The sequence below is a fragment of the Raphanus sativus genome, chromosome 6 (genome assembly GCF_000801105.2).
Source record: "Raphanus sativus cultivar WK10039 chromosome 6, ASM80110v3, whole genome shotgun sequence".
Classification (NCBI taxonomy): Eukaryota; Viridiplantae; Streptophyta; class Magnoliopsida; order Brassicales; family Brassicaceae; genus Raphanus; species Raphanus sativus.
Genome location: NC_079516.1, coordinates 11,601,759 through 11,616,463, shown reverse-complemented (window position 1 = coordinate 11,616,463; position 14,705 = coordinate 11,601,759). Strand labels below are relative to the sequence as shown.

Genomic DNA, 14,705 nt, shown 5'->3' with positions numbered 1-14,705 from the left:
ACGGCCATGTGTTGAACACAATGACCATTGCAAAGATTATCGCGTAAACGCTGGAGTTCCTCCAGAAGTCTATTTCAAAGTATAATTAAAACATAAGTGAACTTATTAAAAAACGAAGAGGATGTAAATACACACGTCTATTTTGAAAGTTGGATCAGAATGTTGGTTTGCTTCCACGTTCGAAAACAACTTTGACATCCAAGTGGACTTTTAAGTAACCTTGTAGGCAAGTCAATAGGTCCTTCGAAAATATCCACAATATAAAAGTTTTGGAATATTCCGTCTAACTTGGAATTTTAGATTGACCTCTGATACAGCCTGGAAATCAGACTATATGAATTGATGAACTGAGATTCAACCTGAAAACAAAGAAGATAGATTTTTATGAATTTTTATAAGTTTTTATAAAGCAAAACAGAAACAAATGAAATATGAATAAGATGCTGATTCTATGATGAACTAAATAAGATAAATAAGCAAAGGATAGGATGGAATTAGGCTGCTGGATGTGTATCACTCTCAGCCTAATTAGTTGATGATTGAAGTGGATTGAGATGGTGCTTTGCTTGCTGGTTGTGTAACTCTCTCAAGCTTGGCAAATGAATGGGATGGAAGGATGGGGGGATTGAGGACGCCACAAGACACTATGGAAAGGAGTCTTGATAAGTCAAGGTGCTCTGGAGCTGCTTCTCACAAACTCTAAAGACTTCAAACAATAGTTTTAAGAAAACTAGAAAACTGAATAATTCTTATTACTTTCAAAGATGGGTGCTTTACAATGAAACAAAGACTAGAGCTTTATAGGCTCGACCAAGACAGACTCTAACAGTCATAAAATGATAAAAGGAAACTAATAAACTCGAAATAAAAGCAAAGGAAATCAAAGGTTTGATGGCTCCATGGAATATAGCCGTTAGAGGCTTAATGGTGAGAATCTTGGCCAAATGAATGTGGCTGATGTTCTTCTTGTATCTGGACGGTTTGAAGGGGTAAGTAAGCTTTCTGGGAATCTTCCTTATGGTCTGCAAGGTGCTGAGGTTGTGCCTTAACTGAAGAGAAAAGAGCTGTTGGAGCTTTATTGCAAAGATCTCCAAATAAGGCAGTTTGGTGTAAGTGTGGATCTTCCTGATCCAATGGGGGCTGGTGCATGGTAGAAACTTGTGGAACTCTTCTTGGACACATATAATGTCTCCTGGACGTCCTGGTTTAGTCCTGATGTCTTCTGGTCGGATTGGAATTGCTTGGAAATGATCAAACCGATAGATTGTCCAATCTTTCCATAAATAGCTCCGGTTTGATTTAAGTGGCTCTTAGTTGAACCAGCTGATCTCCTGGGCTCTGGTGTAGCTAAGGACTTCTTCAATACCTCCTGATTGGTTGAAATGATCTCCTGGACGCCAATGTCTGGTTTGCAGCTGATTGAACCGGTTAGCTTCCAATTGAGGCAGGTGTAGAACTGGTTGGACCGGTTCTGGCAAAGGGCATTACTCCTAATTTCCGTGGACATTTCTCTTGATATTGGGCTTTCTGGAAAGATGAGAGATCCCTCTTGAATCCTATGATTGGTTTTGGTTCAGGCCGCTTCTTCATTGGGCTTGAATCTCCTTCAAAAGTCGGGTACTCGCAGATGGATGGGCTGGAGAACCTCCAGTTTGTAAAATCCATAACTCCTTGGTCCGGTAAGCTTTTCTGGATATTCCAATTGGGCTGGACTCCTTCTTGAGTGTAGAATCCATTAAAATTTGTTTTACTCCAAAACTTCTTTTGGTTGTCGAGATATACGCCTGGGACTGGACCTCTGTCGCTGGTACCTCCAAAGTGGTCGGTTTGGAATGTTTGGTTGACTTCTGGTTCAACCACTGGTTTGATGGCCGCATCAACCTCTCTGATTATGCAACGTCAAATCTCACCGTTTTATCATTGCATACTCTTTTTATATCAAGTCAAGCTAAAATATAGTATAGATATTATATTTTGAAACAAGTACGATTTCGTTCAAAAAAAAAACAAACAAGTACGATTAATCTTATGTCAAAATAAGGTCTAGGATATCTGAAACGAAACGCATAATCAGCCACCAGACACAAGTTCATGCATTTAAATTTAAACATGTTTCTTTTCATTTGAGCCATGAAGTTGGGTCAAAGGCCATTCTAAAAACATACCAAATCCCTAGCAAAAAAAAAACATACCAAATCCAAATCCGCTTATGTTTTCTTCCTAGTTTAGAATTTAAAACGAAAAAGCCGTCTCTGTTTACCAAAAAAAAAAAAAACGAAAAAGCCGTCTCTTGACTATTCATGATAAGGGAAGAGTTTTTATTACACGTGAGCGTTATACAAGTTGTGGTATCTATTGAGTACCTACTGTTCTTCCTACCTATTTGCATTCTTACCTCACTCAGCACGTCATGATAAAGACTAAAAGACAACAACTGTATTTTTAATCCAAGACCCAAACTCATAAATTGGGACTAAAAGAATCAGCCCAATAACGTAGCTGCCCAGCATCTCACGGATGGCGGGGAATTCTAGCAGAGAGATCATCAAACGTGAAATTGGATGGGCTGTCGGAAATGGAAAAAGCATTAGAGTCCGGAAGGATAACTGGCTCTCAACAGAGCATCATGAGCGCTTAATAGGACCACCTTCAGAACAGGACCAGCACCTCTTGGTTAGTGATCTTATGCTTCTTAACTCCACTACCTGGGATCTGTGCGAGATCAGAAAGCGAGTACCTGTGTATGAAGCTCAGATCAGGAAGCTAATTCCTAGCGAGCATGACTTGAATGATGAAGTGTTCTGGCTACCTGAAAAGTCTGGGAACTATTCGACGAAGTCAGGGTATGCTTTGGCCAAGATCCACAATGGCAACCCTCTAGACTCCTTCAACTGGAAACAACTGGTTTGGAATGTTCAATGTTCACCAAAGCTTCGCCACTTTTTATGGAAACTAAAGAACAAAGCGCTGGCGGTGGGTGAAACCTTGATCAAAAGAGGCATTCAAGTTGATGGCAAATGCAAGAGGTGTGGAGAACCAGAAACTATTTATCATGTTATGTTCTCTTGTGTAACTGCCCAAAGAGTTTGGAACATGGTTCCAGCTCATCTGAAGCCAACCAGTAGCGTGAGACAGACGATGGAAGACCTGTTAAAGGCCAGCGCTCGAATGATCAACTTACCTCCCACGGGCCTGACAACTCCCCTATACCCTTGGATTTTTTGGGTTTTGTGGACTAGCAGGAATCAATTGCTGTTCGAAGATAAGTCTTTTTCGGAAACAGAAATGGTGGCAAAAGCTATCAAAGCGGCTAAGGAATGGCAGGCCTCACTCCCGGACCGCAAAGTTGTCTCTGATTCACCTAAAGACTGTCACCCATCGAACTCTTTACCTCAGGTTCCAGCGCATTGTCACCTTGTTTGCTCAGATGCTGCTTGGAACGGGTCTTCTTTTGCAGGGGGCTTAGCTTGGATATGTAAGGATGCTGCAAACACGGTTACCTTCTAAGGAACCGAGTCCCGACGCTATGTTTCCTCAGCTCTAGCAGCAGAGGCACTAGCGTTGAAAGTCGGTCTCTCAAAGGCCATCTCCTCAAACATCAAAGACGTAATCTGTTCAGATTCTAAGGTTCTTATTGACGCGATCACAGGAAACAAGAACGTGACCGCTATTAGAGGGATACTCCATGACCTCGGCGTGTTGAGTAACTCCTTCTCCTCTATCTCTTTTAAGTTTATTTCTCGCAAATGTAATGGTCCGGCTGACCTGTTAGCGAAGAACGCTCTGTTCCTTTTGTCAAATAACCCCTCTGTCGTTGGAAACTCTGTAGACTGATTGTGTTAGAAGTAGTGAAAAGCTTGGTTTGATAAAAAAAAAAACGTAGCTGCCCAATGAGACTAATGAGAACCACATCCGAACCATGTATAATTTTAGATGAGATATGAAAATTGGAAAGGTTGGGAACATTATCATACATAGAAAAATCCAAATACATGTGACTTTAAGTTCATAAACAGTAGTACAAAAATAATAATTTAAAACCAACCGACAAAAAACACAAGTTCAGTAGGCGAAATTACAAACCCAAAAACCACGTGACCTCAGTAATCACCATAATGTTTGATACATTGAAATAGCACTGTAATAATAATAATAATAATCCTATGTCTTAATTAAGTTGTAGGAACGTAATTAAATCACGGTTTACAACAATATTACGAAAATACCAGGGGACGGACAAAAGCAGAGCAGATGTTTTGTTTCTACCTCCGGCAACGAGTGATGGAGGAGCAGCCTCGAGTGTAGGGATGAACTGGACCTCTAGCTCTGAAGCAGTTGTGAGTGTAGTAAGATCTTCCAGATCTTGGAGGACACGGGACTCTGTTCGCTGACAATGCACCGTACGAGATGTAGTATCTCCTCCTCTTCCAGTACAATGACCGTCGATCTGCAACAGCAACACCGACGTCGTCATCTTCCTCTTCTGCATCTTCAAAGCTTTCAAAGTCGAATGCGTCGCCGTGAGAGGTCGCCCATTCGAGTCCGTCGCCTAGGAGAACCACGGAAGGGTTTTCGGGGAGAGATTCAAATCTCGGGAGTGAAATGAAGAGAAGAGAGACAATGGTAAGGAGGAGGTTAAGAGACGGAGCTGCCATGGCAATGCTAGAGATGAGAGGCAGGCAGCGAGTAATAAGAATAAGAGAGTAGCAGCAGGTGGTCACATGAGATGAGGTGACTTGAGAGATTATACAGCTGTGAAGCTTCGCTTCTTGAGGAGTTCTAATTAATGCTCACCATTTATTTATGGACCCTCGACCTTGTTGAGGCTTTTCGGGTGTGGTGAGATCCGACGATGAGCCCACGGTGTAGTAAATATTATAAGAGATGTGATCATCATCCTTCAATTTTTAATGAGCTGGGCTGGGCTTTATTATTGGTTTTATCTTAAAGAACATTGATAAGCTATTATTCTTCGTCATCCAATGGGCTTTAAAAGAAAATTCAAAAGTGACATTCGAAATTCGAAAGCTATTTTGTTTTGAAAAAACATGTATTTAATTATGGTCCGATCCATGTAAAAAGATAAATGAGCAAAGCACCACCATCAATTCACTACTATACTTATAAAAAGAAACATTAAGGACCTCTGATGATTGGGAATGTTTCCGTTTTTAGATTGCCAAGCTTGAAATAAACATTTAGGTTTAAATAAGTAAGCATCTATCACTATATGCTTGAAATAGGTTGAAATAAGTAAGCATCTATCACTATATGCTTGAATAGGTTGAAATAAGTAAGCATCTATCACTATATGCTTGAAATAGGTTGAAATAAACATATATTTAGTGTGGCAACAACAAAAAGGTCGCACAGAAGCCTGAAGCTGATAACATCTATCACTATATGCTTGAAATTATTTCATTAACAAAAATACGATATATGATAGTAGTTTCTAATTTACAACCCACTCCAAAACCCATGGAGAGACTGACATTAGAACCATCACATGCATGCCCTAAGCAGGAAAATATAAAGTCAAAAGACTTATAGTTCCTCTTTTTTTATTTGAAATTAATTTTACCGTCCCTGGAATCATCTTTTTCTTGAACATCAATATAATAATAGTAAAGTTAAATATCATCATCTAAGAATCTGTGCATTGCCCACCATCTGATGAGTCCCTATCGCTCCACACCCTTTCATAACCACTCCTCCTCCGCCTCCACCACTCACCGCCCCCGTGACTCCACCACCGCCGACCAGTATTAATGTATATGGTTTACTACCGGTTTAGTCTAGATTAGATTAGCTGGTTTACTTGATCCAAGTTTGGTTTACAGGTTGTAATTGTATATATTGACTGTAACAAACTCATTGCCATTTTGTGGAAAATAAGAGATCAGTTTACCAAAATATCTCTTTGCTCTCGATCTCTATTATGGTATCAGAGCATTCTCTCTTGATTTCTATGATCGAGCTCACGATTTCTTCAATTTCTGCTTGATTATCTTCCTCAATACCTTCGATCGATCATCTCTGAGCTTCCGCAAGCTCGATTGAAGTCACGATGGGGAAGAAAGGAGGAAAAATGAAGACGCGAAGCGCACACTCGGATGAAGATGGATCTGCGATCAAATCTCCGATCGGATTTCAGATCTACGATGAACCTGTTACCGCGACGAAGAATCAACAACAATCTCAAAGATCGGCGACTCCGAGAGTGATGAATACACAGCTGAAGCTCTCGGACTCTTACGATAGCATCTACAGCCCGTTCTTCCTTCATTCAGCTGATCATCCAGGTCTGACCATAGTAGTTCACACTCTTGATGGAACTAACTATAATAGCTGGTCGATTGCGATGAAGATTAGCTTAGAGGCGAAGAATAAGTTGAGTTTTGTAGATGGATCTCTTCCAAGGCCGTCTGTTGATGATAGTTTGTTTAAGATTTGGAGTCGTTGCAACAGTATGGTGAAATCATGGATTCTTAATGTCGTTAGCAAGGAGATCTATGATAGTATTCTCTACTATCAAGATGCTGCTGAGATGTGGGATGATCTGTTTCGTCGTTTTAAGGTGAATAATCTGCCACGAAAGTATCAGTTGGAGCAAGCTGTTATGACTCTGAAGCAAGGAGAACTGGATCTTTCAACATACTTCACGAAGAAGAAGATTCTGTGGGAGCAGTTGGCAAACACAAAATCAAGCGTAGTTAAGAAGTGTGATTGTGAACAAGTCCAGGAGCTACTTGAAGAGGCAGAAACAAGTCGAATTATTCAATTTCTTATGGGATTGAATGATAGCTTCAACAATGTTCGAGGACAGATTCTTAACATGAAGCCGAGACCTGGATTGAATGATATCTACAATATGCTGGATCAGGATGAAAGTCAAAGAGTGTTAGGAGGAACACAAAGGCAGATTCCAACTCCAACTGCATTTCAGAATCAAGCCTCTGCTATAGAGCAAAATCCGGTCTTACTAGCTCATGGAAATTTTCAGAAACCGAAGTGTTCTCATTGCTCTCGCATAGGACACACGGTTGATAAGTGTTACAAAGTGCATGGTTATCCACCAGGGCATCCACGAGCTAAGAAGAACAATTCAGTTGGAAATGCGAACTTGGCATCTGTAGGCTCGAATGTGCCTGTGAAAGATCAGGGATTCGATGAAGCCAGTAACAACTTGTCCAAGGATCAACTCCAACAAATGATTGCGTATTTCAGCTCCAAACTCCAATCCTCTGGGGTCACGCCATGTTCTGAAAAATCCATCGCCTCTACATCATCCTCCGTACCTATGATCTCTCAGATTTCGGGTACATTTCTCTCACTATATAATCTCTCTTACTATGACATGTTGACTTCCACTATACCTAAAGGAACTGAGCTGTCTCTTAGTGATTGGATCATAGACTCAGGGGCTAGTCACCATGTTACTCATAATAGGAGTTTATATAGAGATTATCAACCCTTAGAGAATACCTTCGTTACTCTACCCAATGGTTACACAGTTAAAATATCTGGAACTGGTTATGTTCAACTAACTGATGCAATCTCTCTCTATAGTGTTCTGCATATTCCTGAGTTCAAGTTTAATTTGTTAAGTGTCAGTGTAATAACTAAATCTCTGAATTCTCAAGTTAGTTTTACTTCTGATTCTTGTTTCATTCAGGCTCTTACTCAGGAGTTGATGATTGGTCGAGGTAGTCAAGTTGCCAACTTATATGTCTTAGATCACAATAAAACTCATGCTAATCTCGTTGTTCAGAGTCCAGGTAATGTCTCTGTTTGTTCTAGCATTGTTCTTGATCCTTTGACATGGCACAAGAGACTAGGTCATCCGTCTATGAAGAAAATTAATTCTCTGTCTGAAATTTTACTTATACCGAAAGAAAAAGATGTAAAGCATTCTAAAGTTTGTCATGTTTGTCATTTGTCTAAACAAAAGCGTATTCCTTTTGTTTCTCGAAATCATCTTTGTTCAAAACCTTTGGAATTACTTCACATTGATACTTGGGGTCCATTTGCTGTACCTACTATTGATGGTTATAGGTATTTTTTAACAATTGTTGATGATTTTAGTAGAGCTACTTGGGTTTATATGCTTAAGCAGAAATCAGATGTATTGCATGTTTTTCCTGGTTTTATTGAGATGATAGAGAATCAATTGAATACTAGAGTGGGTGCTGTTCGTTCTGATAATGCCAATGAACTGAATTTTACTGCATTGTATCATAATAAAGGCATTAAAGCATTTCATTCTTGTCCTGATACTCCTGAACAGAACTCAGTAGTAGAGAGAAAGCATCAGCATCTGTTGAATGTAGCTAGGGCTCTCATATTTCAATCTGGAGTTCCTTTAGAATATTGGGGGGATTGTGTTTTAACAGCTACATTTCTGATCAACCGTCTTCCCTCCCCTGTCTTAGGAAATAAAACTCCTTATGAAAAGCTTATATCTAAGATTCCAGAGTATCATTTACTTAAAACCTTTGGGTGTCTTTGTTATGTTTCCACCTCTCCTAAGTCTAGAAATAAGTTTGAACCTCGTGCTAGAGCCTGTGTCTTCCTAGGATACCCTGCCGGTTATAAAGGTTATAAACTCTTAGATATAGAGACACGCTCAGTTTCTATTTCTAGACATGTCATATTCTATGAGGATATTTTCCCTTTTGCATCTTCACACATCCCCGAAGATGTCAAAAGTTTCTTTCCTCATCTTCATTTTCCTGCACCTATCGATGTTTCAGTGCCTCTTGTGCACACATCTTCTGATACTCATCTTCCTCGAGATGAGTTATCTTCTGTGGATACAGTTCAAACTGAATTGCGATCCACTAGGCAAAAGAAAAAGCCTTTACACCTGCAGGACTTTCATTGCTATAATAATAGTTCTACTCATATATCTGGCCTTTCTATACCCTCAAACACTCAAACACTCAACCACACTTCTCCTTATCCTATTATCAACTATATTTCTTATTCTTATCTATCTGAGCCTTTCCGTGCTTTTACTAATATCATCACTCCGGCTAAGATCCCAACTCGGATCTCTGAGGCTTTAGAAGACAAGATATGGCGTGATTCAATAGGAAAGGAGATTGGTGCTTTCATTCGCACAGGAACTTGGAGTATCACTGAGTTACCTCCGGGTAAAGAAGCAGTAGGTTGTAAGTGGTTACATACAATCAAATATCATGCTGATGGGACTGTAGAAAGACCAAAATCACGGTTAGTTGCGAAAGGTTATACGCAACAAGAGGGAATAGATTACAATGACACTTTCTCTCCCGTGGCAAAATTGGTTACAGTGAAGTTGGTTTTTGGTCTTGCTGCTAAGATGAATTGGTTTTTGCGACAACTTGATATCTCAAATGCATTTTTAAATGGAGACCTGGATGAGGAGATATATATGAAAGTTCCACCGGGTTATGCAGAGATTCAAGGTGAAGAAATCTCTCCAACGGCTGTCTGTCGACTCCATAAATCTATTTATGGATTGAAGCAGGCCTCACGCCAATGGTTTCTCAAGTTCTCTACTACACTAATGACTCTTGGCTTTGAGCAGTGTCCTGGTGAACATACTCTGTTTTTACAGGAACATAATGGTTTCTTTGTAGTGGTAAGTGTCTACGTCGATGACATTATCATTGCAAGTACGCGAATGGAAGATGCTCAAGTGTTAGTAGAGAAGCTTGCATCAGCGTTCCAGTTGCGTGATCTTGGAGTTCCTAAATTCTTCCTTGGTATTGAAGTGGCGAGATCAAGTGAAGGAATTTCTATTAATCAACGGAAGTACGTGTTGGATTTGTTGGAAGCTACAGGTTTTTCTGATTGCAAACCATCGTCGATACCCATGGAACCTAATCAGAAGTTATCAAAGGAAGAAGGGATTGTGTTGGAAGACAGACGACAATACAGGAAGTTGATTGGGAAGCTACAATATCTTACCATTACGAGGCCTGACATCACTTTTGCGGTGTCAAAGCTTTCTCAATTCGCTTCTGAACCGCGTGATACTCATCTTAAGGCACTTCACAAAGTCTTGAGATACTTGAAAGGCTCTATTGGTCAGGGTCTCCTCTATGGGACTGACAACAACTTTGACTTGAGAGCATTTTCAGATTCAGATTGGGGAGCTTGCACTGATGATAGGCGTTCAGTAACAGGATATGCAATGTTTCTTGGCAACTCATTGGTGTCTTGGCGATCAAAGAAACAAGACACTGTGTCACTAAGTTCGGCTGAAGCAGAGTTTCGTGCGATGTGTGTAGCGAGTAAGGAGATTCTTTGGCTCACACAGGTGTTGAAGTTTCTGCGTGTTCCTTTTAAACTTCCTGCATATCTCTATGGTGATAATACGGCTGCACTCCATATAGCAAGTAACTCTGTGTTCCACGAAAGAACCAAACATGTTGAGTTTGATTGCTATAAGGTTCGTGAGTGTCTTGTGAAGGGTATTGTGAAGACGATGTTTGTGCGTACAGGTGATCAGTTAGCTGACATGCTTACGAAGGCGTTATATCCAGCTCCATTCCGGAATAACATGAGCAAGATGGGTGTGATCAACATCTATGCACCTCCATCTTGAGGGGGGCTATTAATGTATATGGTTTACTACCGGTTTAGTCTAGATTAGATTAGCTGGTTTACTTGATCCAAGTTTGGTTTACAGGTTGTAATTGTATATATTGACTGTAACAAACTCATTGCCATTTTGTGGAAAATAAGAGATCAGTTTACCAAAATATCTCTTTGCTCTCGATCTCTATTAACCAGAACCCTACCTCCTCCCCCGCTGTTAACCACCGCTTGCTCCTCCAGGGACTGCACTTGTTTCTTTAGAAACTTCACGTAATGAATAGCTTCGTCGAGCATGGAAGCTGTATCCATCTTGGTTCCACCAGGAACAAGCCGTTGCAAAATCCGAATCCTCTCGCTTATCCTCTCCCTTCGGTGCCTAGCAGCCACACTCTGTGGATCTTTAGAGATCCTCACGTTCCTCCTCTTAGGTGGCTTTACTGACTCAGGATCGATATGTATCGGTTGCATCACGGCGATACGAAAGATCATCTCTCGCATAGCTGCCATGTTCGTGCTATTGTTTCTTTTGTCTTGCAAAACGGAAGAGTAAGCTGTGGTGGGAGAGAGAGAAGAAGGGTTGGCGAGTAATCCGGAACCGTACCGGAAACCGGGTTCATAGGTCATTGAGTCAGGATGGTTATGGTTTGAGTTGGACAGAAAAGGATAAGTGTTGTTGTTGTTGTTGTGGTCGATGAAAAAGGGGTTTGTGTTACAGAACTCTGGAAGCTTCTCCATTTGTTGCATCATGTTCATTATGTCAGAATCCATAGAGAAATAGAGATGGGGAAGCTGTTGAAATGGGAATGGAGAGTAACTGAGAAAAGCTTACAAAAATGAACTATAGGGCTTTCTTTTTTCTTTTAGATGATTGATGATTGATGATGAGAGAAAGAGATGGTATGTGTGAGAAATGGCAATGGTACTACTGCCCAATCAGAACTCAAGTAATACTACGCAAGAAGTGGACGGATTTATATAGCAACTTGTGGCCCATCCTCTTCTTTTAACTTATACTACATATATATATATATATATATATACATTGAGGAAATTCTTCATATTTTCAACTCCCAATTTATGTGTACTTGTCTATATATACATATATGTGTGTATACATTCAATATTCAAATTTGTCTTATTGTCTCGGTGCAAATTCCAGTTTCACACATGCATTCAAATTAACGATTAAATATATTGTAGCAACTAACACGCTAACGAATTTATTGATATAGCATGGTGGGTTTGATTCCTTATCGTTAAACTTAGTTATCTATATAATGCTAATTCTCGAAAAAAAAAATTTTTTGATAAATAATTCTCGAAAATTTTCTAGTGGAAATCATCATAATGTATTTATATGAAACGAGCGGTTAGGTCGCAAAATTTGTTTAGTGGCATAAGCTATGGAAAAGCGTATGTGCATCAGTACATGTAGGAGTTACTATAAGTAGAATTATTGCGTAACTTGCCTTGCATGGGAAAGAAAAAAACAAAAACACAGGAAGTAACAAGCAATAGAAGATCGTTACATTTGTTAGGGTCGATGATAACCGTCGATTCACGCAGGGATTGACCACAAGATCTTAGATCTCATATGGACAGTCAGGATCATTTGTCTCAGACACATGTGTTCCATCGTCTGGCTTTAATTACACGACAGAACAAGCTAGGTGCATGAACCGCTCCCACCAACACAGCAAACGGGATTTCCATTTTCCACCATTATTATTGGTATTATTTAGACATGTTACACATCACCCCACAACTTTATTCCACCTTATTTCTTTTTCTTTGAAAAACTATTCCACCTTATTTTTTTTTTTTTTTTTTGTAACTGTATTCCACCTTATTTCTCTTATCAATTTTTGGGTGAAAACTTTTTTATTTATAGATCATCCACTGATTTTTCTGGACTGTTACAAAATTATTCTATTTAATGTGATCCAATGAAAATGATTGCTAACCAAGAAATTAAAAGGGATCACTATTTTACTGTGAATTTTTTTTTCTGGTTAATATAAATTAATACGATATGTTTTCTTTTGGTTAGAAAATGTATAACAAATGTTTACACCAAAAAAATGTATAACAAATGGTGGACAAACAAAAATAATATAGTAAAAACAATAGTATTGTTTCTTTTTATCAACAGTCAAAACAATACTAGTATATACTATGGCTCTAACTGGTGACCACAAATGGAATAATAGGAACAAAGAGGAATGGAATGCAGAGGAACAAAATAATAGGAATACTTATTCCTTCTTGTTCCTTGCCAGATTTTATAAGGAATATTTTTACTCTATAATTCCTTAAATTAAAAGGAATGAGAAGGAACATTAAGAAAATAATATTCCATATGAATGGTGTAAAATTTGAGGAATAAAGAGGAATTACCTATTCCCACTCATTCCTTTGGTCACCATTTAGAGCCTATAAATAATGGATGATGATTTATCGGATCGCACTTGACATCGAGTCCTATCGATGGCACGCTTCTCAAGGCCGATCAGAGAACGACCTCAGTCTATTTATTTTATTTTGTTAACTCATATTTTATTTTGTTAATGCATATTTTATTGAATACTTTTGTTGCTTACTGCCACTGACTTTCCTTCTGGCGTGCTTTAAGTTTATATGTAAATTGTCAACTTTTTGTTTTTCATTTTTGTTTTTCGCAGCTTGTTCATTAACCAAAGTATTTATGATGAAATCGAAAAATAAAGAATAATCATCTGCGGCATCTGACAAGCCGATATCATTCCCAACAATGAGGAGGAAAACAAACAAATAATTTACCAAATTGCAAATGCAAATAGAGATAAACAGTTTCATTTTTATTTATAACTTTTATCCTCTAGATGATATTTTTATTTATCAGCCGCATAATCTTGATATGTCACGAAGTAGATGAAATAAAAAAAAAACAACCTTTTTTTTTTTTTTTTGTAACTGGCTTTCATTGCATTAAAATAAATAAACTGAAAATGATACAGGCCCTTAGGCAGTGTTCTGTAGGCAAGGCCCAAGTGAAAATAAAAATAAAGCCCTAGAAGGATTCTCATTCTGAACTAGCATGTGCACATCTGATCTGCCAGAGGCCCAAGTGAATTAAATTGTCACGTTTGTTGGTAGTTGGTTGATGGAAAGGTTATGAGAAGGAGAGAAGTCACGGGAGAGTAATGAATGGAGGAGAACTGATCGGTCTGAAGCTAGGCAGTCGCAAACCAGAGTTGCATCATCACAGAAGATAGATTAGGATTTGTCTCTCTGAAGCTCTGGATCTTGTTCCTGATTTGATGATCAATCGCCTTGAAGATCACAGCCACCGAACGGGTTCCAGTTGCATGCAGTCTTCCATTCCGTTCATTCCAAAGCCAGTAAGTTGTCGCCTGCCACGCAAGGAGAGTAAGCAATCGAGTTGCTTTATTCCCACTCAGTGACTCCATATGTGCCACAGTAAGACCCCATGAGCGCAAAGGTTGAAGGCGGCATCGAGTAGAGACTCTGGTCCATAGATCGAAACTAAAGTCACAGTCGTAGAACAAGTGATCTCGTGATTCCGGTTGCGAGTTGCAGAGTAGACAAACCGGATCAACACATAGTCCCCAACCAATCATCCTGTCACGCGTAGGGCAGCGATTCAAGTACACGAGCCAAGAATGGAATGAGTGGCGTGGAATCGATCTTGGAAACCAGATCGCCTTTGTCCAAGTTTGATCATCCATTTCACCTTTCAAGTAAGTGTAGGCTGAACCAGTTGAGTATCTTCCTTCTTTATTTCCCAGGAGGCTCCATTCATATGAGTCCTCATTTGATGTCAGCTGAATTGTTGTGAGGAAAACATAGAGTTCAATGGCTGCTTCTGATCGTGCAGGTGGGAGGCACCAGTTACCATTCCGACACAGCGAAGCCACCGTTGCTCTGTGAGGGATACCAAGTCTCGAGTTTGAGGATGCCTTTAGCGCTTCAATACAGCCTTGAGGAGCCCAGTTATGATGCCAGAACAGTGCCGATCTTCCGTTTTCCACCTTCATCTTTATAAGGGGAAACATCAGAGGCCTCATTTTGATCAGTTTGTTGACTAGCCAGGAACACGCTTGACTAGGCTTGACTGT

At 39.6% G+C, this 14,705-nt stretch overlaps 3 protein-coding genes across 3 annotated transcripts; all 3 read right to left on the bottom strand.

The window, feature by feature from the left end:
- Window positions 1-3,954: 3,954 nt before the first annotated feature.
- On the bottom strand, window positions 3,955-4,788 carry LOC108834327 (protein RALF-like 34). The gene has a single exon (XM_018607668.2). It carries the CDS (start codon window positions 4,653-4,655, stop codon window positions 4,263-4,265), a length of 393 nt encoding a protein of 130 aa, XP_018463170.1. The 5' UTR covers window positions 4,656-4,788; the 3' UTR covers window positions 3,955-4,262.
- Window positions 4,789-10,737: 5,949 nt separating this feature from the next.
- On the bottom strand, window positions 10,738-11,544 carry LOC130495535 (transcription factor HEC1-like). The gene has a single exon (XM_056986939.1). The coding sequence runs from the start codon at window positions 11,353-11,355 to the stop codon at window positions 10,738-10,740; it is 618 nt and encodes a 205-aa protein (XP_056842919.1). The 5' UTR covers window positions 11,356-11,544.
- A 2,255-nt stretch (window positions 11,545-13,799) lies between these two features.
- Window positions 13,800-14,624, bottom strand: LOC130495534 (uncharacterized). The gene has a single exon (XM_056986938.1). It carries the CDS (start codon window positions 14,622-14,624, stop codon window positions 13,800-13,802), a length of 825 nt encoding a protein of 274 aa, XP_056842918.1.
- Window positions 14,625-14,705: the final 81 nt, after the last annotated feature.

What these genes read in the sequence shown, in the direction of transcription:
- LOC108834327 (XM_018607668.2), bottom strand. Translation starts at nt 4,655, where the DNA reads ATGGCAGCTCCGTCTCTTAACCTCCTCCTTACCATTGTCTCTCTTCTC.
- LOC130495534 (XM_056986938.1), bottom strand. Translation starts at nt 14,624, where the DNA reads ATGAAGGTGGAAAACGGAAGATCGGCACTGTTCTGGCATCATAACTGG.
- LOC130495535 (XM_056986939.1), bottom strand. Translation starts at nt 11,355, where the DNA reads ATGGATTCTGACATAATGAACATGATGCAACAAATGGAGAAGCTTCCA.